The sequence below is a fragment of the Zootoca vivipara genome, chromosome 1, assembly GCF_965207765.1.
Source record: "Zootoca vivipara chromosome 1, rZooViv2.hap1.1, whole genome shotgun sequence".
Lineage (NCBI taxonomy): Eukaryota > Metazoa > Chordata > Lepidosauria > Squamata > Lacertidae > Zootoca > Zootoca vivipara.
In genome coordinates this window covers 108572259-108599132 of record NC_142582.1, presented here as the reverse complement: position 1 = coordinate 108599132, position 26874 = coordinate 108572259, and the positions used below count along the sequence as shown (strand labels likewise).

At 43.2% G+C, this 26874-nt stretch overlaps 1 protein-coding gene across 5 annotated transcripts in view; it reads left to right on the top strand.

Moving 5' to 3' along the window:
* CEP128 (centrosomal protein 128) overlaps positions 1–26874 on the top strand; it is a 189998-nt gene that overhangs the window by 2402 nt on the left and 160722 nt on the right. For 4 of the 5 annotated variants that reach the window (XR_015950693.1, XM_035107862.3, XM_035107853.3 and 1 more), the window contains exons 2-8: positions 3547–3693; positions 5125–5211; positions 6708–6831; positions 7049–7167; positions 7402–7493; positions 9824–9896; positions 20936–21052. Coding sequence is in view for 4 of the 5 variants with exons in the window: in XM_035107862.3 (XP_034963753.3) it covers positions 3553–3693; positions 5125–5211; positions 6708–6831; positions 7049–7167; positions 7402–7493; positions 9824–9896; positions 20936–21052 (753 nt within the window). In the remaining variant the exon portion in view is untranslated. The remainder of the gene's footprint in view (positions 1–3546; positions 3694–5124; positions 5212–6707; positions 6832–7048; positions 7168–7401; positions 7494–9823; positions 9897–20935; positions 21053–26874) is intronic. The other variant, XM_060272451.2, reaches the window with a different exon arrangement.

Genomic DNA, 26874 nt, shown 5'->3' with positions numbered 1-26874 from the left:
GTGAGGGTTAAGCAAAAGCTACAATGTCACAATTGTCACCAAGATCTCTTTTTGACTCAGCTTCCTTTTCCTGTTAATTTCAGGGTAGAGAAGTTGTGGCTTGTTGCAACTGTTTCATCACTGTTCCTCAGGCAACAGGCTGAAAAATATGTGCCGTGTTTCTGATATAAGCGCCCTGCTTTCTTTATTCTGTTTATATATGTAGCTCAGTATAGCTTGACCAGGGCAGATACTGTGTCTGCAGAATTCATAGAATCATAGAGTTGGAAGAGACCACAAGGGCCATCCAGTCCAACCCCCTGCCAAGCAGGAAACACCACCAAAGCATTCTTGACATATGGCTGTCAAGCCTCTGCTTAAAGACCTCCAAAGAAGGAGACTCCACCACACTCCTTGGTAGCAAATTCCACTGCCGAACAGCTCTTACTGTCAGGAAATTCTTCCTAATGTTTAGGTGGAATCTTCTTTCTTGAAGTTTGAATCCATTGCTCCGTGTCCGCTTCTCTGGAGCAGCAGAAAACAATCTTTCTCCCTCCTCCATATGACATCCTTTCATATATTTGAACATGGCTATCATATCACCCCTTAACCTTCTCTTCTCCAGGCTAAACATACCCAGCTCCCTAAGCCGTTCCTCATAAGGCATCGTTTCCAGGCCTTTGACCATTTTGGTTGCCCTCTTCTGGACACGTTCCAGCTTGTCAGTATCCTTCTTGAACTGTGGTGCCCAGAACTGGACACAGTACTCCAGGTGAGGTCTGACCAGAGCAGAATACAGTGGTACTATTACTTCCCTAGATCTAGATGCTATACTCCTATTGATGCAGCCCAGAATTGCATTGGCTTTTTTAGCTGCTGCATCACACTGCTGACTCATGTCAAGTCTGTGGTCTACCAAGACTCCTAGATCCTTTTCACATGTACTGCTCTCAAGCCAGGTGTCACCCATCCTGTATTTGTGTCTTTCATTTTTTTTGCCCAAGTGTAGTACCTTACATTTCTCCTTGTTAAAATTCATCTTGTTTGCTTTGGCCCAGTTGTCTAATCTGTTAAGGTCATTTTGAAGTGTGATCCTGTCCTCTGGGGTAGCTCCTTGGAAGCTTTGTCAGGGGTCCCTCAGGGAGAAGATCAGTAATGGTATTTCCCAAAACTATAACTTTCCTGCTTCAATACTGATCTTCCCCTGAATTTAGAAGTGTGAGGATGGTTGGGTGTGTTTTAGATGTTCACATGACAGCTTAAGATTGAAAAAACTAACCAAGGAAGCAGAAACTGGGGAGCAGAGTATACCCTCAGTTCTAAGGCCTGTGTCATTGGCCTTCAGCTGATCTAAGAGCATGATCTAAGGTGGGTCACAACAGCAGCACTACCACTATACAAATATATGTTTAAAATTAAGAAAAAGCTTTCCAAGTGCATGGTTGTGGTAAATATGGGTTTTGGAATTGAAAGGATTCAATGTGCAGAGGTTCTGTGATAGATTTTCATAGCTACGTCAATGTGAAAAGTGTTCCGTAATGAGATAAGTTAGAAAACGGCTCATCAGAGCAACAAGTGTTTGTTTGCCTGGGAGGAACTTGTTCCTGTTTTTATGATGCTGTTTTACTTTTTTTTAATTATACTGCTTTTTTAATGTTAGTTTTGTATACCACTCAGGGATTAAAAATATATATATTAGGCAACCTAGAAATTCTTAAATAATTACTGCATATGTGTGCATGTTTGGGGAACGAGGCAAGCATTGTTTTTAAAAAGACTTTCCCCCAAACTGTTCAAAACACTTTTTCTTAAAACAAGAGGAGCAGTAAAAGAAAACTTTAAAGTGGTTGGGTTTACCACCACAAGTGTGTGTTTTAAGTACAACTAATGTAGAAGACGCCTAACTCCTTGTGTACAAGTTCTATTACTGTGTTGTTTTATCACTTTTTAGTATATCTCTGAAAGATGTTGCCTTAGGTCACTCATCTTTCAAAGATCTGCTAACTAAAATTAACTTGTGAGCTTTTGAGGACTATTGGAAATAGAAGAATGCTAAGGATCCATGGATCTATTAGGATGCAAGAGTTGTTGTTTTTTGCAAAAATTAAGCCATAAAAATGGTTTCCACTTAGTAACTTGCTGAGGTATGTATAAGATTCATATAAATACATAGTAGAAAATTGTCTTTAATTTTGGGATGAATGTTTCCCATTCAGCCAACTACTTTGTCCTTCTTCTCTTTTCAATGCTGCCCTTGGCAGTGACTATTAAACAAGCCTTTCTTTTTGCTCTGTAAGAAAGTGGCTTCTCTTTAGAACTGAGCTTTTGCTGTTGGGCTTGCTGTACTAAAAATAGCAGTTTTTAGAAGCTTGAATATATGGCGCAAGGTTGGTTGCGCCAGTGAGAAAATACGCAGGACTGGCTGTACGTCTGGCTGCACCAGTCAGTACATGATCTTAAGCATGTGGCACAGACTGGTTACATGTCAGGGCAATGGTTTTAAGTTCAGCATTCATGCCAGGACAGTTGTTTAAGTTCTGAATTTGGCAAAGCTAAAATCAAAGAAGCAGCAGCAGAAAACTGTCCCGGATGAAAGTCTGGAAGCCATAAGTGAGAGCTTTCCTCCTTTGCCATCAAAAATACACAATGGATAGAGATGAATCCTACATGCTACCAGAGATTTTCAGGAACAGAGCAAAGCAATCTGATTGAGTTCATATCATGACAGACCAGGAGCAGAAAATAGGATAGTAGCAGAGTTCCCAACACAAATGTATAGGGATCGATTGTTCTCTTGCTATCACCCATATGGTTACATCATTTTTATAGAGATCTACACACCTGCAGGGTGAGAGAAGGAGGTGAAGGTGCTCCTTCAGATGCTCTTACCTTCAGGGCTTTGGAGAATGGTAACTGGGAAGAGATCCTTATTAGTGATGGCACGATGTCTGTGGAATCTTCTTCCCAGAAAGCGTAAGGGAGGTGCCAGGGTGAAACATTTTTATCCAAAAGGGTTTTAGTGAATACTGTGCGGGGTAGATGTCGACTGCTTCTTTACTGTTCTGCTTCTATCAGCCTCCATCTTTTTTTCAGTTTTAGGAATAAGTATTCCCTTTTTACAGATGGATGGATGGAGTTCATTTTTTATGCTGTCAATTGCTTTGAAAATTGTGAACGTAGAAAAGTGGCATGTAAACTTAAAACATAGAAAAAAAATATTGTAGGGGTCTCAGTCTGTGTATTGTGTTTGATAGAAGGTCATACCGTGCTCCTTCTCAACTCTTGTCTTGGGTTAAACTTTACTGTTTACTTTGTTCCATAGAATTTATTGGGAGCCAGTGGAAATAAAGCCATCCCCAATCTGCTTATTCTCATCTAGGCTTTTGGGTTTTTTGGTATAATGCCAGAGTATGATATTTTGGGACATTTCGTTTGCCTGTTATTTGTTCAGTCATCCATACTCTACAAATGGTTCTACTGTTTTATTTCTCACTTGGTTCTGAAAAGTAGCTAATAAGTAATTGAAATAACTAAATGTCAGGGGCTGTTGTTGCTTTGTTTCTGAAGATACCAATGGCCGATTCATCCAGCGAATCTGACAACTTCCATCGTAGAATTGGGAGACGTGGTCCTATACGGGCAACCAGAGTCCGAAATCATGGTGGTGCTGAAGATGTTACAGAGAAGATCCATACTTTAGCAAGCACATTACAGGTTGCTAACAGCACTACATTTTTCAAAGCTTGTTTTTATGTTTCTTGTGCAAAGATAAGAAAGGGCTTCAGATCCCTCCACTGTGTCCCATGTCTGGGGGCTGTATCTGTGAGAAATATTGCTAGACACTTTAAAAAGTTTGGAGCACGTTTTGGAATAAACCAGAGAAATTGCTGCAGTTATTTATGTTTGCTGTTTAAATGTCATGTTGCATTGGCACAAAATCATCTGGGCTACAGTCCAGAAGCACATTTACTTGCTAATAAGTTCCACTGATATCAGAAAAATATCTGAGAAAAAATATATATGCATAGAATCAGCGAGTAAGGCTATTGATACTATTATAGCATATTTCTGCACCAGTCCTTAGCTGACCTTCTCTGTATATTAATAATCTTGAGATGAAGTGATGCTGTACCTAATATTCTACACATAGTGCCTTGTGAACACTGTGACTCCCCCCCCTTTTTTAAAAAATATGGGTGATAGTCAACAAAATCTTGTGCTAGTGCGACAGGCTTTCCTTGCTCCCCCGGTATGTTCCCTGCACCACCCCTAAGTCTGCTGTGGTGGGAACCCTAGAACAGATTTATGGGGCATATTGAGGGAAGAAGAGAGGGGAGACCTTGTTGTGCTAGGTAGCAAGTAGAAATCCTTGTGCTGATGGAATGTTCACTTTTGTTCAGTGTTGAACACACATACACACCCACACCCACACACCATATGTATATATGGTATCATAATGTGAGCTTGTCCTTAGCCATGATTGTTGGATCAGAAACCTGCTTCAGGAATTGCATGTGCTCTTTCACCTGGAGTGCACATTCCCTTCCTGTCATCCCTCACGGACCCACACGGTTGGGTTATCCACATCCATCTCCCATAAGAGCTGTCTTCACGCTGTCGCCTGTGTTCATGAAGGACTCATAGAATCATAGAGTTGGAAGAGACCACAAGGGCCATCCAGTCCAACCCCCTGCCAAGCAGGAAACACCATCAAAGCATTCTTGACATATGCCTGTCAAGCCTCCGCTTAAAGACCTCCAAAGAAGGAGACTCCACCACACTCCTTGGTAGCAAATTCCACTGCCGAACAGCTCTTACTGTCAGGAAGTTCTTCCTAATGTTTAGGTGGAATCTTCTTTCTTGTAGTTTGAATCCATTGCTCCATGTCCGCTTCTCTGGAGCAGCAGGAAACAACCTTTCTCCCTCCTCTATATGACATCCTTTTATATATTTGAACATGGCTAAGGATATGAAGCCTGTGTGCATGTTTGGATAGGAAGCCTCTGTTCAGCATTTTCAAACACTAAGGTGCCTGATTTGGCATTAAGCAGAATAGGAGAAGTGGCACAGGTATACAGGGGGGGTAGTGTTTGTGGTTGAGGTTTTTCTTTTAATGATGTTTTCTTTTCCCATGTTTATCGTAAGGATACCAATCGGAACCTGAAACATGTGGACCAGATGCTGGGCCAGTATCGAGAATACAACAATGAACAGGCAGAAGCAATTGCAAATGTGAGCTGCTGTTGGTAAAATCTAAACTTACCAGCTTATGCCCCTAAACATTTTGCTGGATGCATCTTCCTATTCACTCCCCAGTGTCTTGTGATGGTGGGCTGGAACTGTAGCCAACTTTGATCTGCTTTACTCTTTTAGGTGTGGGTGGTGGAGGAAGGCTGTGGTCTGCCAGGCTGCGTGGCAGACTTGTTCTCTTTTTGCTGTCTTCCGTTCTAAGCCGAGAAATGCTGTTCTTTACAATGTTTCTGACAGCGCACGACCTTTTCTTTCCATCTGAACCCTGCTGTGCTGCAAATAGAGCGCTTCTTTCATCTCCACCTTGTGTTCAGCAAGGTTCCATCAGACTGCACAAAAAGTGCGGGAACCCTCAGTCCTTGTGAGTTTCTCCAGCTAGTCCTTGGAGCTCTCCTCAGACCGAACTGCTCGCTTCCCCTGCTTCAGACCCCCAGGTGTTTTTGCCTGGCTGGAATGTGTCGTTGAACTCTGATAATGCCTCTTGCTTGTCTGCTTGGAGGAGAAAAAGGAGTGTCTGAGTGTGTGTAGAAACTAACTTTCTTTTCCCAGGGAAATTTTGAATATGTTGCTCTGCCTGCTTTTTCCTCTGGACTTGCCTACTGCTGGCATGTGGCCCTCAGAAGATTGCCAAGAAGGGAATGTGGCCATTAGGCAGAAACAGCTTCCCTATCCCTGTCATACAGGGATCCTTCCTGCCCTAATGTAATTAATTAATTAACAATTCAGTTTTTACCTGTCCTTCACTGTAAGGTCCCAGGGCAGGTTGCAACAATTTAAAATACTACTACTACTACTACTAATTTATTTGTACCCCGCCCATCTGGCTGGGTTTCTCCAGCTACTCTGGGCGGCTTCCAACAAAGATTAAAATACATTAAAATGTCACACTAATTAAAAACTTCCCTAAACAGGGCTGCCTTCAGATGTTTTCTAAATGTCAGGTAGTATTTTTGCCTTGTTTGCTTGTATTTTGTTTCTTAGAAAGAAACTCAACTAAAAAAAATGGACTTGGTCCACCAAATCACAAACCTACCTTTGTGTCTAGAACATTCTCTCCTAGCTAGATCTAATAAACATAACAACACAACATCTTGTTGCAACTGAGTTAAAAACTTAACAGTGCTGCTAATGTGAACTCATGAAAGCAGATGAAAAGTATATGAATTTACATGTCTCATTCAGCATTTGGAGCAAATTCAAATGTTCATGGGGCTTCACAGGGTACAACTCTCCCAGATAGGACTTGAACATTTCAGAAACACCTCTCCCATGGTGATACTCTGTTATGCTAAGCATTTCAGCCAATGTGTGATTGTTGTCATGTGGGGCCATAACTGCATGCTTTTTAAAGAAGTCATATCTATTCCTCCCCCCCCCCAACCCCACAGGTGTCAGATAGCTATTCAGCTAGTTATTGTATCTGTTCTCATACAAAGTCTCTTGCTGTTCCCACCTAATGAGTTGTCATTTTAATGCAGCTTAAAGAAACACTGGAGCAGTCCATAGGTCAACTAAGGAGCCAACGGTTACTGAGAAATTCTGGAGTAAGAAGTGCATCTCTTTCAAGCTTATATCCAAGTGACCTGGATGGTGGAGCCCCAGGTATGTTTCATTTAGCTCTGGTGTATCCAAACACTTGATTTTAAAAAAATGCTGTTCAGTAACTTAATAATCTAGTAGGCTGAAAGGTGTCATGGAGGTGGACTGCTTGAGTTCACTTAAAATATGGTTATCTGAATCTTCTATCACAATGTAAACTGTGTTTATGCATATTTCTTAAGAAGGTTATGCTAATTTGCCTGTCTTTTATCTTGTGAAGAAGGTCGTCATTTCCAGCCTACCTCTCCCCTCAGAGATTATACTGACACCCTGGGTACTCGGCGGCGGCGGTCTAGGTCTGCTGTCCGATTTGTTGACTGTGGAGATAATCCAGATCAGGTAGGTAGCCATCCTTAACAGAAGGTAATAAACACCAAGCACATTTGTGCAGTCCCAGTAAGCCATAGTTTGGCTTACCGTGACATGCGAACCAGGCTGCTGTAAAAGTAGTTTGCACAAATGTCTCGTGTCTGTGTGTGTGTGTGTGTCTGTGTGTGTGTGTGTGCAATGATTTTGAGGCAAAGAAACCTACCTAAATGCATGGTTTTAAACTCTGTGCTTTTCCTACTGCAGCTGCACTCTTTACACCAGTCACTCAGAGATCTTAGCAGTGAACAAATTCGTTTGGGAGACGACCTCAACAGAGAGCTTTCAAGAAGAAATCGGTATGGACAAAGTGTGACTTTGCTTGGCAAAATAATGTAGAAAATAGACTTTCCACTCAGAGCACTGGCCCTCCTCCAGACTACAGATTCCTAGTAGATTTTCACTGCTTGGTGAATTCACTGGGTGGTGCTTGTTGGGTAATAACTAGTTGATTTGAGAATCCAGTTCTAGGACTCCTTTGCATGAAACATTTTTATCATGTAGGAAAAAGTGTGAACACATCATATAGGAATTGCAGTTTAAGAACTCACTTTGCCATGATTACAAGGGGTTGGCAGCTTTTGCATGCAAAGAATGACAGGTACCCTATGCAGACATTGTCCTTGTGGGGACAGCCTATACAGAGTGGGGTTGTGCCCACCTTATTAATTGAAATTCACTTTTGAAAAGGGGCTTACTTTCTAATATGGAGAAATAAAAAAAATAGGGGATTACTTCACTCTGTGTGGCCAGCTGTGAATGTCTCCTTTCTCTTTACACAAAAAGTGGTAATCTAAAAAAACTCAACAGGCAACAAAATAGAACAGAAATCTGTGGATATGCTATAGTGACAGGTGTTACGCACATGTTATGTTTTATAGGCACAGTGTGGGGAGTGGGATTTGCCAACATGCCTCATGTCCCCATGTGCAACTGGACTTCTCTGTGACCCTTCCCCTCTGCAGGGAGGTGGGACCGATTCGGATGGTCCGGCCCGCTACTTAATGGATCCAATTGGCTTCCAGAGAGTGGTAGGGGATGTTTTATCCCATGTCGATGGCCTTTCAGCTGATTCCCTGGTGATTCAGCTGATTCCCTGGTGGCCCGCTGGAATGTGGAGTTAACCAGGGCTATTGACTGTCTGGCTCTGAAGCGCCCTCTCCGATTGCATGGAGCCCGGACAGCCCCGTGGTTTTCCCCGGAGCTGAGGGCGATGAAACAGTCGCTGAGACGGCTAGAGCGCCGGTGGCGGAAAACTCATTCTGAATCAGACCGGACACAGGCTAGAGCTCAACTTCGAGTGGCAATGGCAATGGTGAAGAGGACCTTCTTCACCGTTTCTATCACATCTGCAGAAAACAGCAGGAGGAGACTGTTCCAGGTAGTTCGCAATCTATCCGAACCACCTTTGTCATCCCTGGTAGGGACCCCAATATCTCCTGCAATGCTTTTGCAAAGTTTTTTGCAGATAAAGTCGCTCAGATTCGGAGGGAGGTAGACTCCACCGTGGGAGCAGGGCCAGGGCGGGAGAGTGCTGGAGCCCTGTATAGTCATGTTTCATAGCATCAATTTCAATCTGTTACATCCGAGGATGTAGGCAGGCTGCTTGGACGAGTGAAACCGACCACCTGTCTCCTTGACCCTTGCCCATCCTGGCTAATAAAAGGGAGCTGGGAAGGGCTGGGCGATGGGCTCCGCGGGGTGGTAAATGCTTCCCTCTATGAGGGAGTATTCCCAGACCCACTGATAGAGGCGGTCATTAAACCGCTTCTTAAAAAAACATCTTTAGACCCGGCAAATGTGGCCAATTATCGCCCAGTCTCAAATCTATCATTCTTGGGCAAGGTGACTGAGTGAGTGGCTGCTGAAAAACTCCAAGCACGCCTGGAGGATGCGAACCATTTGGATCCCTTCCAATCGGGATTCAGGCCCCATCATGGGACTGAAAGTGCCTTTTTCGCGCTGGTTGATGATCTCCGGCAGGCTAGGGACAAAGGTGAGAGCTGTTTCCTAGTTCTGCTGGATCTCTCAGCGGCCTTTGATACAATCAACCATAACCTCCTTCTGGACTGTCTAGAGGGGTTGGGAGCTGGGGGCACTGGGTATAAATAAATAAATAAAATTAAAAATAATAATGATGATGATGTTGGGTGTCACATTCAAACTGGGCTCAGTCTAGATGGCAGGAAAACTCGGAACTGCAGATCAGATTTTGCAGATCAGAATTATGCACACTTGGCTCTTTGTTCATAGGCTTCTATTCAAGCAGGATGTCTGACATGAGAACATCAGGCTTGTTGGCTCACCTGTGTGCCCCCCCCCCCCGCTCTCCCCTAGCAAATAGACTCTCTCTATTAAGGGTAATAGAGGGTAATAAATTGAGTTCCACATTGTTTTGTTGACTTTAAAAAAAGCAACTGTCTTTTGTTTGATGGAAAATAAGTTCACTTTTTTTGTTTATAAATTAGTTGTGTTGCTCTACTGGAAATTTGCTATGCAAGAGTTCCTTCTAGCCAGAAGAGCTGTGTCCTGAAGTAATGACACTTTAACAGCAATGTTAAAAGAATCATTTGCACGATATATTTAGAAATGGTTTTTGTTTTGTTTTCATGCTTCCTTTTTCACGAAGAACTGATGCAGAAACAAAAAGGATGTTGGAAGACTTGTCTGACAAACTGAACGAATCCCAAAGACAGGATACGGTGAGTGCCTTGAAAAATTGGCATTTCGTTGTGGGGCGGGATGGAGGTGGCTTCTTGTAGGGCTGCTTTGCAATACTCTGTGCAGTTTCCAAACCGTATTGCAAACGATGGCATGTTAAAGCACCCCTAGAGCCAGACAAAGTCTGAGCTTCTTAACTTGCTTGCCCTTTTTTCTTCTGTATATAATATTAAGACTGTCAAGTTTGGATTGTCTAAACTGGGTTAGTCAAAACATTAATCTATTACCTGCACAACTGGAGTTTGGCTCATGGACAGTTGAAGAAAGTGGATAATAGTAGCAGCCCTTCACGTTGGGATAACCCTTTCCAGTGTTTCAAGTGCTTCTCATGCATTGCAAACCTTACCTTACCGTGTTGTTGTAAGTCAAGTCAGTATCATTATCCCCCATATTGCATATTGCAGAGGGTGGTGTTGAGCCTGAGAGGGAATGGCTTGCCAAAAGCCAGCTAGTGGGTTTATGGCAAAAGAGAGATTCAAGCCAGGGGCTTCCTGATTCACAGCTCATCCTCTTATCCATTGGAGTACACCAGCTCTCCGTAAAACACGAATGGGAAAACGGCATATAGATGTACTTAAAGACACAAGAGACTTTGCCTTCCCTGCTAAATACTAGGAGCAGAGATGACGTGTGATAAATGCATCCCTACAATAAAACCCCCACAATAAGAGGCTCTTGCAGTTTACAAGCTGGTGTGGAGGAGGTAGGAAAATCTTGGGTGTTCCTAGGCCTTGAGGAAAGAAGGAAGAAATAGTCATAGAATTGCAGAGTTGGAAGGGACCCAAGGATCATCTAGTCCAACCCCCTGCAATGGTGGGAGCAAGGCTGGAGGTGGGTGGGTGGGTGGGTGGGTTGGAGGACGGGCAGAGAAATATAGCAAGTAGCAGGCATTGGAAAAGAAGGAACAATGACAAATGTCCCACCAAAAGGACCACCCAGCCCTACAGCTTCAAACTCATGAGAGGCTATTAGTATAGTTGGGAGGACCGTAGCTCACTAGCAGGGCATCTGCAGAAGGTTCCGGGTTCAATCCCCGGCACCTACAGGTAGATGTGGGAATGTCCCCTGTCTGAAACTCCTGAGAGCTGCTGCCAGGCAGTGTAGATAACATTGAGCTAGGTGGACACAATGATTTGACTCCATGTAAAGCAGCTTCCTATGTTTTGAATGATGGACTCCTCCTCTCCTGTTTATTTTGTTGCTTTCTTTCTTGATGTGATGCCCTCTTGCTCAGAGGCCCATGTTTTCAGCAATAACACTGGCACTATTAGCACGAGAGCGGGAGCTCTTTCTAATGTCCCTGATGGCCTTAAGCCTTTCAGCTTCTCCTGGTCAGCTGCTCAAATTCAACAGAATGGACTCCCCCCCCCCAAGGGACAAATGACATGTTTTACTGTAGCTGTATTAAACAATGGCCCGATGGATGCTCCTTGCTTGTAAAGGACTCACGGGAGGAGAGTCGGTGGATGAGCGGGGATTAAATCCTGCCGCCTTGGCTGCGGGATCCTATTCCCTCCTGAGAGGAGAGCACACAGCCAATGGAGGCTTAAACCCTGCCCTCCTACCCAGCAATAAGTCTTTGATATATTTATTTGCGGTGACCCACTATACAACTCTCCTGCTGGTTACAAGCAGTCTTACGCAGTGCTCAGATGTACCTCAGTAAAGAATGGTTTGACATGGGCAGCAATATGTAGTAACATGCAACACTGCGACAACCAAGCTAACAAGGACGGCTGTGGATTTGTCCTTGAAGAAGATAGCGATGACAACTTTTATCCTTAGCTAAAATATTTGGGAAAACATACTTCAGCTTTCCCTTTTCTTGAGGATTTGTGGAGGAAGTTATGGCAACAACATACCAACTTAATAAAAAGTGTTGTCATGGAATCAAGCACTCTTTCATTTTCATCCCCTTGGCTTTTTATTGCACGCAGAATCCGTTTCATCTGTCAAGTTGTTTTACTCAGTTTGTTGTTCACACTTGAGTATTACATGTTTTTGCCTGTTTATCTTTAAATGCTGAAGGTGGGTTCCACCCCCCCCCCCGAGGAAATTACTTATTACTGACAACAATCATGTCTAGAAATTTTATCACAGTCATAGGCTGTAAACAAAGACAGTACCTAATTTAATCCTTCAAGGGGATACCTCTACCCTTTTGTAAAGATCTGGAAGGATATGCATTGACAGATTAAGTGGGGTGAGGAAAGAGAGTATTTTATACAGTGATACCTCGGTTTATGAACTTAATCCGTTCCTGAAGTCTGTTATTGAACCAAATCTGTTCTTAAACAGAGGCACGCTTTCGCTAATGATGCCTCCCACGCCCGGTGCCCGCCCACCGTTCGGCTTCCGTTTGTAGACCAAAGTAAAGTTCGCAAACACTACTTCCAGTTTTTCAGAGTTTGTAAACCGAATAGTTTGTAAACAGGACTTTTTGTAAACCGAGGTACCACTGTATATGGAATGTTACCTCAATTGCTGATCAGTGTCAGATAGCGGGCTATATGATGAAAAATTTAGTGTGTTAAACAGAAGACAGGCTATATTTTGGCTTCTCTGGACTATTGTCCAAAATTAAAATTTCAAAATTAAAATTTTCCAACTCATGTGACTTACTCCTGACATCAGATGTGACTGAAAGGCTATAAACCAACCCATAACTACAATCCTAATTCATTTATTTAACCCAAATAGTAATGGCCACCCATTCCGGCCCATAGACCATTTTTGCTGTGATATCAGTATACGCTTTTTAAAATTATGTGGATCTATGGAATAAAGATAATCAAAATGCAATCTAAAAATAAGACATTTTAAAGCTTGCTTTTCATTGTTCAGAAGCCCTAAAATTAAAACAAATCTCAGTCGGAAAGGCTGAGTTTTTGAGAGTTGTATTGAAAGACAACCCATGGAAAGCCTCAGGGTTAAACTCAACAATCTGCAAATGAGAAAACATCATGGAGTGACATGTCTTTAGATTTCTACTTGTTTAATGGGGGAACCGCTGTGTGTAAAATTAAATACTGACATCAAAACCTCACAACGTTATCATTCCCTGTTGGCTTTGCAAATAATAATAAAAGAGTTACATAAGTCAAAGGGAGTTGTGAAAATGTGTGTTTCCATGTGATACAGGTGAGGCAATAGTTGTTGGTTTTTTTTTATATAACAAAAGGAGTCTTTAACTTAGCAGGCCTCAGCCTTATGGACCTCTGCTATTGGAGGTAGTAGGCCTTTGAATGCTGCTTGCTGGGGATCAGAAGTGGGTGAGTGCTGTGCTCATGTCCTTCTTTTGAGGCACCTGGCTGGCCCTCTTACTGGTAGGGCACATCCTTTGCATGCAAAATTTCCTAAGCTTCAGTTCCTTGCATCTCCCAGTTGGGGCTGGGAGAGACCTCTGTAGATAAGAGACAGAGACAGATGGACCAAATGTACTCACTCTGTATCAGGCAACTTCTGTGTCCCTGAATGTATCTTTAAAAAATAAACGTCTCTGCCCCCAAACCCAGCCTCTTGCCTTCCATAGATATTTTTTTTTAAAAAAATATTGTTATCATTTGCAATAATTTCTAACAGAAGGCTTATTCCATTTCCGAAGAGTTTCGGAAAGTGCTGAGATGAGGGACACTTGTGCCAACTGGAAGTCTTCATTATTTCTACAAATTTACAGTACAATGCAATATGATGTTAGCATGCAAGCAAGTACTGTCAACATAGTAATTAAAACTGATCTGGAGCTGCCAAGGCAAAAAGAACAAAGAACAATTTTGTGGCACACAGCTCTGTTTGTTTGTTTGTACTTGTTATGTTACAGTGATTAATTATTCTTGATGAAGTTGGCTGGTTTTGTGTACGCATGCCAGAGGATCCATGCAGAGCAGGGGAAGCATTGGCAAGCTGGGGCGGGGGCGGGGGGCAGCTCTCAAGGGTTTGCAGAAGTGCATAAGAACCTTTATTTCTGTGGAAAGAAACTAAGCGGAGGGAGGACTGAAAAGAGCCCAATGAGAATGAAAGATGCTTAGCGACTACAGGAAGCTGAGTGTTTGTTGGGAAGCTGGGGTGGGGAGAGCAAAGAACAGTGGAGGGGAGAATGGATTGTCCAGAAAGAGGGCCTAGGTAGCTGAAACCCCAAACAGGGTCAGTCTACATTCCAAGATTTTCTTGCAGGTCCTATTTCATAGAATCATAGAAATGTAGAGTTGGGTGGGAACCCGAGGGTCATCTAGTCCAACCCCCTGCAATGTAGGAATCTCAACTAAAGCGTCCATGACAGATGGCCATCCAACCTCTCCTTAAAAACCTTCAATGAAGGAGAGGCCACCACCTCCTGAGGGAGTCTGTTCCACTGCTGAACAGCTCCTACCGTCACAAAAGTTCTTAGTTGGAATCTCCTTTCTTGTAACCTGAAGCCATTGCCTCGAGTCCTACCCTCCAGAGCAGGAGGAAACAAACTTTCTCCCTCTTCCCTTGAGATATTTGAAGATGACTGTCATATCTCCTCTCAGTCGCCTCTTTCCCAGGCTAAACATCCCCAACTCCTTCAACTGTTCTTCATAAGGCTTGTTTTTCTTTTTTCTTTACCGTTTATGGTTTGTGTGCTGTTAAAGATAAATGCAATTTATTATTATGATAATTAGGAAAATAGGAAGCTGTTTTATAGTGAGTCTAGGACCACTTGTCCATGTATCTCTGTATTGTCTGCACTGAATAGCAGCATTTTTCTAGGGTTTTGGGTAGGGAACATTCTTAGCCTTAGCTAGAGATGCTGGGGATTGAACCTGGGACCTTCTGCAAGCCAAGCAGATGTCCTACAGTGGATTTCTCTCTTTTGTTGCCATGTCTATTAAAATGGCTGCTCTCCAGGGGTGCGTGGGCTTGTTGATTATGCTAGTAAGAGCCTGTGACACTTCTACATTTCTTTATCAGATGCATGAAAAGGACAGTAAGGATGTTGGATATATATAGAAGGTGTGATTTGTTAAGATTACTTTGTAAACCTAAAGGGGAGAGAACAGCTGTTAGCTCTGCTTCAAGCTGTGTTGATACAAGTCCCGAAAACTCATTTGAATTTTACCATACATATATATCACCCTGAAACATGGGTGGCTTTGAAGGGTTTGTGAGAAAAAAATATGTTTCCCTGTAAAAAACCTGAGCATTTTGTGAGGTAAACTCTGGCATCTGAGGATTTGCAGTTATTAGCCCTATTTTAGTTCTTTGATCTCTGCTCTCTGCTCTCCCCACATACGAGATATCTGCACTGAATTAAATTGCCTTGAATTAAAACAGTAGTAGATTAGTATTATCTGTAGTAATCCAAGAGCAACATTATTTGCACTTGAATTTCAAATCCATTTATTTGTCTAAGGAAAGCAGGAAGGATGCCCATTCTCAGCTTTGAATTTTGCGATAATTAATAAAACTTTTGCAATCAACTTACACAAACACTGTAACTATTTTGTTTTAGCTGAGAGCAGGTAAGGATTTTTTTAAATATTTTTTTGCAGATGACATAGTGCTATATTTAGCAAATGTTCACAGTAACAAAGACGAAACTGATAAAGTTGTTTGGTGACATACATAACTTAGACAAAGCAGCAGTTATTGGATCATATGTGTCAGGGAAGGTTCTAGCAGTGAACATTCCCTGACTACCGAACTTGAGAGGCACCGAGGCTCAGACAGCATCCTAGAGCCATTACTGCAACCTGAGACAGACACTCAGGGGGAGGGGTCGGGAGAAGTGTCCAGCGGGGAGATGGCCCGCCCTTTCAAGTTTGCGCCTGAATTGAGACATTCCAGAGCGCGTAAACGTAAAGGGAGGAGATTCGGAGTCCCACGGTTGTTATGCTGGGGAAGGAGCAGGCAAGGGGCATTGGGGGAATCTGCGTCAGAGTGAGCAGACATGTGTTCTTGAAATTAGAATTGCACTGTATGTATCAGGCACAAATAAAGATCTTAAAGACAGAATGGCTGTGGAACTAGTCTCTCAGCAGTAGCCAGAAACGATCCGTGACAATATGTAAAGAAAGAATTTTGCACCAACGATAACCTGTTCTAAGTGAGTCCAGTCACACAACTAGGGTATTATTTAAGCAAAATTACGTTACAAGAATACCTTTCCAACTTGGATGTTGGAAAAAAGCTCGGAATTATATTGTTAGGGGACAGAATTTTAAAATATCCTTTTTGAGGCAGAATTAATGCAGCCGTAATTTATATTTCCCCCTTTTAACTTCTAGTGCTGAGGAATTTTCATGTTTCATTAGGTTTTAAAGGAGCAGCAAGGAATGCAGAAAAAAGGTCTCAGTTTATTTTTCATTACCAACAAGCAAGTTGTGAAGGGACAGATGAGGAGGTTGGTGCGATGTAAAGGGAAGGGGGTTTGGCCAGGTGTGGGGGAAGGGCAGTTGGCAAAGGGCTTGGTGGATGAGCTGACAAGTGGAATGACAAGTGGGGGCATCTGCCAGTTAATAAAATTTATGAAAGCAACAGTAGAAAGTGGTAGTTCAAACAGTTAATGAAATTATAAATCGAAGTCTTGTGCATGATCCGACAATGTGCCCCCATATTATGAATCGACCTTTCCCAGAAACTATGCGTGTACTGTATTCCTTTTTGTGCAGGTGCGGTGATGGGATCTTTGCTTGCACATAGCAGCTTTGGAAACTTCTACAGCGTTAGCTGGAGAATTGGCATCTCCACACCCCGTCCTGGTGCCAGGGATGGTTCCCACTGGTGCTTAAATGCACATGAGCAGCACCAGTTTAATAGTTGCCATTGAAACAGTGCTGATGGATTTGGGGGTGGGGGTGGGGGTGAGCTCCCTTCCCCAGACAGCTACAAGTATTGCTTGTTTGGGTTGGGGATGAAGGCATCTCAGAGAGTTGACTCTCACCAACACTTTGCGAAACATGGCATGCCTTTGCCTTTTGGCTTCTCTCTAGGAATTTGGAAATGGCCATGAGGACCGTTTTGGCTTCAGCAGCCAGTCTTGGCTTCTGCTGTGTCTTTGTATAGTCCTTTGTCCAAGTGTCCTTTTACTCTGCCCAGATGACCTTTGGACTGTGAAGTCTAGGTACTCTACCTGAGATTTAGGCTCCAGGCCTCTCTCGAGCTTTAAAGACCTCGAGGTTTTGCAAAAAGAGACTGGGACTCTGGAGCGAAGCATAAAGAAGCAGTCTGAAGACCACTTTCTCTGTGAGCGAAACCCATAGGTGTGCAGCACAGGCGACCGACAAATGTGCCACCATCTTCTGAACTTGTACTGGTCTCAGTGAAGCATGGAATTTCAGAGATTTATAGATCTGGTCCTCTATTGTCAAAGGGCAGGCCATGGAGCAGGGGTGGCTAACCTGCGTCTTTCCCTCTCTGGTTGGGCTCCCCCTCCCTTCAGCCCCTTCATGTGTGTGCCGCAGAACTCTTGACACTCTCCTCACCTCTGGCAGCATCCACTTGTGCTGCTCAACAAGCTGTTCTTGAAACTCGAGGGAGCTTTGTGAACAGAGCTGGACAAACTGTAAGGACCTGTGACCTAAATACAAATGAGGAACCCTTGGCTTGCAAATGGATGCAGTGGTGCATCCTCAAGTGGGTTTTCTGATTCTACTGCTGTGTTTTCTGCAGAAGCAAAATTCCGTCTGACTATTGTTGGGTTGCATTTGCTAGAGCCGGACAAGTCCGAAAACACCTGTCTCATGTCCGACATGTGTAGCCTCGTATGCGGCCATTGCCTGCATAAGGGGCTGGTTGTGAGTTGGGGCAACTGTCTCCCCAGCACTTCTCGAATACAGCCTCTGCCCCCTCCTTATTTGGTGTTTCATCCTTGGAATTCCTGTGTTGGAAGTTTACGTATTTTTATTCTTTTGACTGAAGTTCCTGTTGATTGCATACTGTGGATTGCAATTTCAGTTCTCTCAAGTTCTGTTCCATGGCTACAGCTGCTTAGACTTTTAACTGCCCTTGACTCTAGCGTGCTGTTTTTTAAGTACTTGTAATGATTGGTTTCTTTTTGGAGCGTTGCTTGAAAACCTTCCATCTAATGTTGTTTGAAAAGTAATTTGGCTCCAATAAATCGGGAATTAACCTTCAGTAATCATGGATTAATCATCCATTCTTGATACTTTTTAAATGTCTTTCCCTAAAAGAGAAAGCAAGGAGAGTGCTTTCCACAACAGTGTAGCTCAGATTGCTTTTGCAAAGAACACAGAATGCCAATGAAATAAAGGACTAAGTATATATAACAATAGGTGTTTTTAAAAACATGGGTTCGGTTCCGAAGAAGCGTGAGCAGAAGGGGGGGGGGGAAGCATTGTTGCTGTTTCGTCAGCTCTGTGTTGCTGCACTGTAAAAAAAGTCTCCCATTTGCATTCATTTAAACTAGGAATTGCATTATAACATGATTAACAAGGTGAACAAGGAAGATATAGGGTGTGCAGCATATAAACTCTAGTGGCTCTTTGAAAAAGGGCTTGTGCAAAGTCTTGCATGAGAGTCTGAGCATTAGAAAGGACTTTGCCGAATTTGGGGGTCATTCCTCCCACAATCTCCTTCTTCCAGGTTGTAAACTGTTCTTCCATGAGTAGGTGATGTTTTTGGCGAGCGAAAGGGCACTTTGAGATTCAAGCCAAGGAGATGACATTGGTGTGTTTGGTTAAATTATGAATTTAGCGCTCACCTTTTTGTTGCGGCAATTCCAACCAAGTATAAATGGTAAAGAAGCAGTTTAAAGATGGTGGACACTATAGCATAGTTTCAGTAAGTGCAGACATTTTGGAAGGAAAAACACAACCTATACTACATCTAACCTTCATAATTGTGGACATTGGTTATGATTGCAGTTCCAACTCCAAATATGACTTAACATTTATTGTTTGTGAGATCATATGGATAAATGTTGCTGCAAAATGTACTATGACGGCATGAATACAGTTCTGCAGCATGGAAACTGCAATAAAAAGCAGTAACTACCATTAAGCTATAATAAGTCCCATGTTTGCATAGAATGTTCAACTCCCTGCTCACTGCTAGAGGGCAGTGTCTGCAAATAGATGAGGAAAGGAAAGAATGAAAACCGCAATCTAGGGAAGTATTATTTTCCTGCTTTCTTTCCCTGTAAAGCAAAGAAATAATTACAGCAAATAATTCTTCTGATCATATTACTGCAGTTACTGATTCATTCAGTCATATTTTTTATTATTTTAAGGCCAGAGGCTATTCTAGTTCAGTTCTTGATTTGTCATTTAGCAAAGTTACAACAACAAAAATCCTGGCAGTGGTATATGGAATTTCAGTGTGGTTTCACAAAAATCTAATTTTCACATTATGGTAAGTTGTCTCTGATCCAGTTCCACATGTGTACAACCAGTGACCCTAGATGGGGTTGCTCATTTCCATCCATATCAAAAGACTCATCCTGCCATTCTAATGTGGTCCAAATGTGAGTCTTGTCATCCAGATGCACATTTGCACCTGGAATACCTGCAGGCTTGTGAAACTTGCCTCCGCCTATGAATCGCTCTTTGCTCTATTAGGGTGGCAGTGTGATCATACTTGACCAAGGAGTTGTCAACACACACACACACACACACACACACACACACACACACACAATCACACACATTTTGTTTGAAGGCACACGGCGCTGCAACCTTGGTGTAAATAAGCAGGTCAGGATCTGAATGAGATACCACTAGGGGACGCATTAAGCTCCACAAGATTAAAATTTTGTAAGAAGTATATTGCTGGATTCTAAGACTGAAACAAGTTCTGCATATTTTATTTGTCATAATTAGCTTCGCTTTTTTGAGTTGTGAGAAATAGCTACGCAGGGCAGTGAATAGATTTCCAGCTCAGTCTAACTTTGGTTTTTGAGGCTTCTCCAGGCTGTATGCTCAAGGCTGTGATCAAATGTTCCTCCTGCTTTTTTTCCCTTTTAAGAAGAAGAAGAAGTTTGAGATTCTCTTCACTCAAATGCTGCACATGTACCGCATGGGTGCAGACATGCCACACGCAGACATGATGATAGCCTGTTCCTCTGACGCTTTCTTTTCCTGCCTCTTGTGTTCAAACCTTGTACTCGCATGCAAAGCACTATATGGTAACAAGGAGGAAAGCTCACGTGTGGCAGTGGTCAAGAGGTCAAAAAAACCCAGTCTGTTACCGAAGAGACTTTGGGTTTTAGCAGATGCAGATTGATTGCAATGCTTTTTAAGTTTTTCGTGGTTCAGGATACGCCCCCAAGTGAATTAAGCAGCACTCCCTGTCTCGGCTCCACCCAAACGCCCTGGGCATTCTAGAATCATGGAAATGTAGAATTGGAAGGGACCCTGAGGGTCATCTAGCCCAACCCCTTGCAATGCATGAATCCTGCCCATGACCATCCCTGGGTGGGCTTGAACCACAAACCTTCTGGTTAACAGCCAGACACACTGACCCATTGCACCACAGACTCCGAAAAAAATGCGGCCTTCAGCCAGGGTCCCATGTGAATCAAACCGCACAATGAGGCTCGATCTCCAAACTCTCCAAGGCAGCCCAAATTTGTTTGCTGCATTTATACAGCATCTTTCTGCCAACGTACCTGAGGCAGTTTACCTTTTTAAAAGAATGCAACAAATAAATGGCATGGAGTGCAAGGCTTGGGGAGGTGGGGACAGTGCAACTGGAGCCGGTCCTGTAGTTGTCTTTGCTTAGTTGCTTTGCTTTCTTTTTCCTTCCCACGGGGCAGGTGTTTCTCTTGGCCCAGTGAAGGGAGGTGTTGTTGGAGGGCACAGACAACCTGAGTTTGCCCCAGCGTTGTCTCTGTGCCCTCCCCCCCCTTCTCGTTTTCCCTCTTCTTTACCACAAGGCAGATAGGCATTTCAGTGCTCACAAATGGAGGACTTCACAATTGTATTTAGGCCTTTGCATTTACTTTGCTAGAAAAACAAGTTATTATTATTATTATTTTTATAAAAAAACTTTCAATACCAGAAGAATTTCCCTTCTCCCCCAACCCCTTTTTTCGTTGAAGGTGTCAGAACAGGTGGAGAGGAGGCTTCAGGAGATAGAACGAGAAATCCGCTCGGAAAGGCAGCTTGTTGAAAGACGTCAGGATCAGCTGGGACACATGTCTCTGCATCTGCAGGAGGTATGCAAAGCAGTCGGGGTCTTTTAAAATACGTACAGAACTGCATATCTATCTGGTCCTTGCTCCCTGTCTAGTCTGAGCTAATTATTTCAAGGGATGACTGCCATTTTTGCAGATGCATTTTGTTGTGCATCAAGTGAACTGTCAGACAGCCATACATGAAAGGGGTTCTCTTCCCTGAGGCTGCGAGTATTTAAAGCGTTTTTTGGTTCTGAGCAGGCTTTGGGTTTTTTTGTGTTTCTTTTTAAACATCTTCAGTTACACCTAAGATTTAAACTGTTAAAAATGCTGTTAACAACCACCTTGTGAATACTGCTCTCTTGAAGCCTAAATATGATGTAATGAATAGCCAGTTTCCTCGTGCTGTATAATCAGCTTTGCTTGAAGCAAAATGCATCTGGCAGAGTACAAGAGTTTGTGCTGTGGAGACAAACTGAGCTATTGTTCGCTTTTTGAAAAGGCAAATTAAGGCCCTTTTGGCCCTCTCTTAGAAAAGAGTGTGTGAAATGCCTGCAAGAGTGGTAGAGAAATTACTGGTACTCCACCCCAACACTTGAAAACCTCGGAGAGATAAAATGTGTACTTTGTAATTTTAGATTTAATTTAAGTGCTTGGGCGATTATTTGGATAGTCATCTCTGACTGTCTTTACTCTGGTGTCTCACAGAGTCTATGAAAAGTTTAATTTCATATTTGGTTGCCTTAATACATGTGGTGACCTATGTGCTTTTTAAAAAAAGGCAATTGCAGATTATACAGTGCAGTATAAGCCGGTGAGGATTAATTTAGATTGACACTTTCTGTTCTGAAAGAGTGACTCTCCTTTCGGAGGTCACGTTAAAGAAGAAAAAGAGAGAAAATAGCATACATTTTAATTTGGGTAAAGATTCATGTGCTCTTCTTGGGTCAAAGAGTTTTGAATTCTTTCTCTGTCTTTAAATTTCACGGAATGGTGGTAAAAGGTTGTGATCCATTAGAGTGGAAATGAAGGTGTTTAAGTTCTGCACAGTAAATTCTCAAATGGTCTAGCAATTTATTTATTTTTTCCAGATGTTGGTCACTTTTTCAGGAGCTATGTGCATTGCCAATTGATTTGCAACCATGCAAGTGCGCATTGCACCAAACCCGGAAGTGACTTTAAAAAAGAACCCAGAGAGGGCACAAAAGAAAACGTGAAAACAATGTCTGGCTATCCCATGAGCTTTTGTAAATGCAATCCCAGGAGCCCTTGCACCGGCTTCTGAGGCATGTGGAGAGTTATCGAGTTTGAGCAAGGAGGTTTGGAGGGAGTGATTCTGGTGTTTTCAGGCTTCAATTATATGCAATTTTGCTGATGAACGTGATGCCTTGGAATGTAACCTCCGTGTAAATTGGGAGTTGCCTATACTGTTGTTTCCAAACCTCTGTATGCATTTTTTATAAAAAGAACAATAGCAGAGATCCAGTGCCAACCACTGCAGCCCCCTGGCCCAGCTTCCTACTCCTTGCTGTCATTTGCCTCTGTTGGAAAGTTGCGGAGCTTGCTGTGGCTGTAGAGACCGATGCGGAAGCCAGTGACCTGATGAACCAGGCCTTGCATTATGTTCTTACGAATTTTCCTGAACTGTGCTTATCATGAGGCTTTGATTGAATAAAAGAAATTTGACCAACACTCAAATCCAAGGGATGCCACTGTATAATAAAGAGTGGTTTGCCCAGCTTGCGCCCTAGGGAGGTCACTTTGGTGCTGCTAACACAGCGGTTTGACTTCACCCCAGAGGCGCGCTCCATTGTCTCTTGCGACAGACAGAAGCCAACTAACGAACTAACTAACAGCTAGTCAACACAACTATGTATTTAGGGTAAGAATTGATTTCCTGCCATGTGAATTGATTTACATGGGATTTAATTTTCTTATCAGAGTTTATTTATCTTTTCAGTTACTTTCAAATCTTTACGATGCCAATGCATTTTGAGAAAAAAAAGCCTGCAGAATCTTTGTGGCCACTAGGAGCCAGTGTTTTGCCATCAGTGAAGAGCAAGGGGGCTGAGCAAATCCCATTTCACAGTTTCAAACCTTGTTGGAATGTGCTGAATTTCTTTTCTGTTTTTAGTAGTGATGGCATAGAGGTGCACATTTTATTTATACCCCCCTACGGTCCGGTCTGCAGTTAAATGTGTGATTTCTTTATGTGTGTTGCATTCTGGAGTGCTAATTGTTGTAAGGGCACTCTAAAATGCTTTCCAATTTCTCTTCCCACCCCCAATTTTGTGATTTGCACTTTTGACATTTTTATGCCTAAAGAGAGGCATTAGGGGAGGTGTGTGGAGGGGGGAGCAACTGAGCTCCTGGATGTTGGGGGCATTTCTTGAGACAGTGAGCATAATGCGGAACTGGGTATTCTGTGCTCAGGCAAAGGGTCTAACTCAGGTATCCCAAAACTTCGGCCCTCCAGATGTTTTGGACTACAATTCCCATCTTCCCCGACCACTGGTCCTGTTAGCTAGGGATCATGGGAGTTGTAGGCCAAAACATCTGGAGGGCCGCAGTTTGGGGATGCCTGGTCTAACTAGTCCAGCATTTTGTCCCCAGCTGGTTCCCTGATTGGCCAACAGCAGCTATGGAGAAAATAAAGAGTGAGCTGAAGATCACCTTTCCACAACACACTGTCTGCATCCCCTAAGACAGTAGTGGTGAATCTGTTGCCCTCCAAATGTTGATGGAATTCAGCACCAGCCAGCATGGCCCAATGGTCAGCAACAATACAAATTGCAGTTTGGCAACAGCTGAAGGGACCCCTGTTCACCACCCCTAATCTAAGAGGCATTCCCCTCTCATACCAATAACAAAACACACCAATAACAAACTTAGTTGGTCTCTAAGGTGCTACTGGAAAGAAATTTTTTATTTAGGCATTCCTCAGTTCAGGACTGCAACTGGCTTGTCCCCCTGTCCATTCTTCAGATCTTCTTGCATTGCTCTTCTAGTCTCATTGGAGACTAGTCCCCTACAGCTGGTCCTATGGTCCAAAATGGGCTGTGCTTCAGACATTGTACAGTGGTACCTCGGGTTACGAACATGATCCGTTCCGGGACGCAGTTTGTAACCCGAAATGGTCGTAACCCGAAGCGCCATTTTGCGCATGCGCAAAGTGCAATTTCTGCGATTTCCGCGCTTTGCGCGTGCACAGAACGCACGCGCGGCGAAAATACTTCTGGGTTTGCGGAGTTCGTAACCCGAGGTGTTCGTAGCCCGAGGTACGACTGTATTTATTTATTCATTCATTCATTTAATTTGTCAGTCCCTTTATCTTGCCTAGGGCAACCCAAAGCAACTTCCAACCAAACAAATAGACAATAAGCCCCACATAGATACGTTAAAACCAAGAGGAAGGAGAAATGCATTAAAAACATCCCACCCACAAAGGGATGCACTGCACAAATATAATCCAGAGATGGATTAAAGTGTGGTAATGTAGTGCTAGACAGACAAATGGATGATGGATATGTTCAGTGCCCATATCCATCATTTCTGGCCCTGCCTAACCCTGGACGTGGCCCAACCCTTCTTAATGCAGCAGGAGCCTTGACCTCCTCCAGTGGTGGAGGAGAAGAGGATGCTACTGGTGCTGGGCTGCATAGCACCTGTTCCCTCTCAGTGTCTCCTGGGCGACAAGCAGTGATAAGCAGTGGGGCCTGTAGACACCTGGCTTTTTGCCTCTTGTCAGTGCTGAGTGATTTTTATCAAGGAGAAGAGTTGTGCCGGCTGGGCGGATCATTGAAAAAAACTTGCCAGCCAGGCTCAGGGATGGTGGTGTTTCTGAGGATGCTCCTGACCAGCCAGCACGACTTAAATGTTTTAAGTAAGCCCACCCCCCCACCCCCGGAAGGAACTTACATAAGATCAATGGAAACAAGACAGTCCCTGCCCACAAGTTTACAATCTAAGGGGTGCTTCCTGAAGTCACACATGTCAGTTCTTATATTGATCAGCTGGAATGGAGGGAAGGAGGAGTCAAGCAGAGCTGATCTCAGCAGGGCTGATGGAGTGGTCCTGCTTTCCCCCTCTCCCTCTGCCAGGTGGCAGTTGATGGAGGAAGGAGCTAAATAGGGCTTGTCCTCCAGGCAAGCTGGTGGAATGGTCCACCTTTTCTTCTGCTATAGCTTGACAGAATGCTGCTGCTTGGTCCTCTGTAAAAGGATCTTCCTTTTCATGGGCCTTTGATCCGATCAGAAGTGTTTTTGAGAGTCCACGTGTTGAATAACAGCTAAATTGCACTTATCTGCCTGTTTGACACTCCCGAAGAAGGTTGGTGAGGCGCGTCCTCCTGCTGCAGAAATGGTGCTTATTCTTCCTTGGGAAGGATTCTCTTTCTCCTTCTTCTGTATATTTGGCATCCCTGGCTTTAATAGCACCATCCATCAATTTACTTGTGATTCATGTCTGGCTGATTGGTCTGCAATTTCCCAGGCTTAGAGGAAAAAAACCCCAGCTTCTTATTACATGCATGTCTTGAGAATAACCCTATTTAACAATTACTGTGCCTGTAGTACGCACCTTCTTATTTATTCTTCCATAACTTTTAATTAGAGAAATATAGCAGCAAACACAATTGCTCTTGACACCGTATGACACTGACTTTGTAATTGCTGTAGCTCTTATCTGAACTCGATTTGTCACTCCACAGCGTTATCGTAGTTTACTTAGATAGTTGGCTCTTTGGGGGAAAGTGTCTGCCATTAACATTGGGTGTATGTGTGTTTTTTGTTTTTTTAAGTTTTAAGTGTTACGCTCTTTGCAACACTTAATCATAAAGGACTGTTTCCCTCTATCCAGATAATCACTTTAAAGAAATTAAATAGAAACATGAACAAAGGGCTGATTCCCCTCCCTGGTAAATATGGGCTGGGATCCAAAGCGCCACTTTAGGCATTCCCACAAGCTTGAGCATGCCTGGTAGGGTTTTCTATCACAGACTGCTTTTGAAAGTCTCCTTGGTTTCAAAAGCAGCTTGCTGTGTATGGTGGGTGTCTGCTGTTTTGAGAAGCACAAATCCAAAGCCCCTCCTTCTGATCATGCAGAACCAGTTGTGTGGGTCTTTGGAATAGCCCCTTGGTCCAGTAGGAGACTGGCAGCATGCTCCCTTGGTTATTCAGCTATGGGAACTGCTGAATAGGCAAGGCTAGGCAGTAGCCTGGTTTGAACATACAGACCTAGGCAAAATAGGTTTGATTTACTCGCAGGCGTGGTATGTGAGAGACTCTGCATTTTTCTTGGTTCTGAAAATTTCCTTTCGTGTGTGTGTATGTGCTGTTTAGCCATATACCTGCTTTTTGTAAAACCAATACAGTTATGGACTATTTATTTTTACTGTACCTGGAAAATAAAATGGAATGGCTTATTTGAAATACCAGTGGGGTGAGAGATTGCTTTTTTATTTCATGTTATTGCTGCTTAATGGCCTAAATATCCTTCAGTGCTGCTTTGATAAGCTGAGGTTGGCATATTGATTTCCAAGACTGCTTTAAGATGTCTTAATGATAAGATGCCTAATTCCTATTCCGTGTTAGCGAAATCTTCCGCGGTTACTTATTGCTTCTAGTTTTTCTGCACTAGTATAACAGACATTGTAGATTTGTCTGCAAATATACAGCCTGCCTCCTGCCTGATGGCCCCATTGCTTATCACTTCCAGCAATGTTGGGTAGACATATTGAGTGGAAGTGCAATGCTTTTGTCAGATAAAGTAAAGGTACAGGACCCCTGGATGGTTAAGTCCAGTCAAAGGTGACTATGGGGTGCGGCACTCATCTTGCTTCAGGCCAAGGGAGCCAGCGTTTGTCC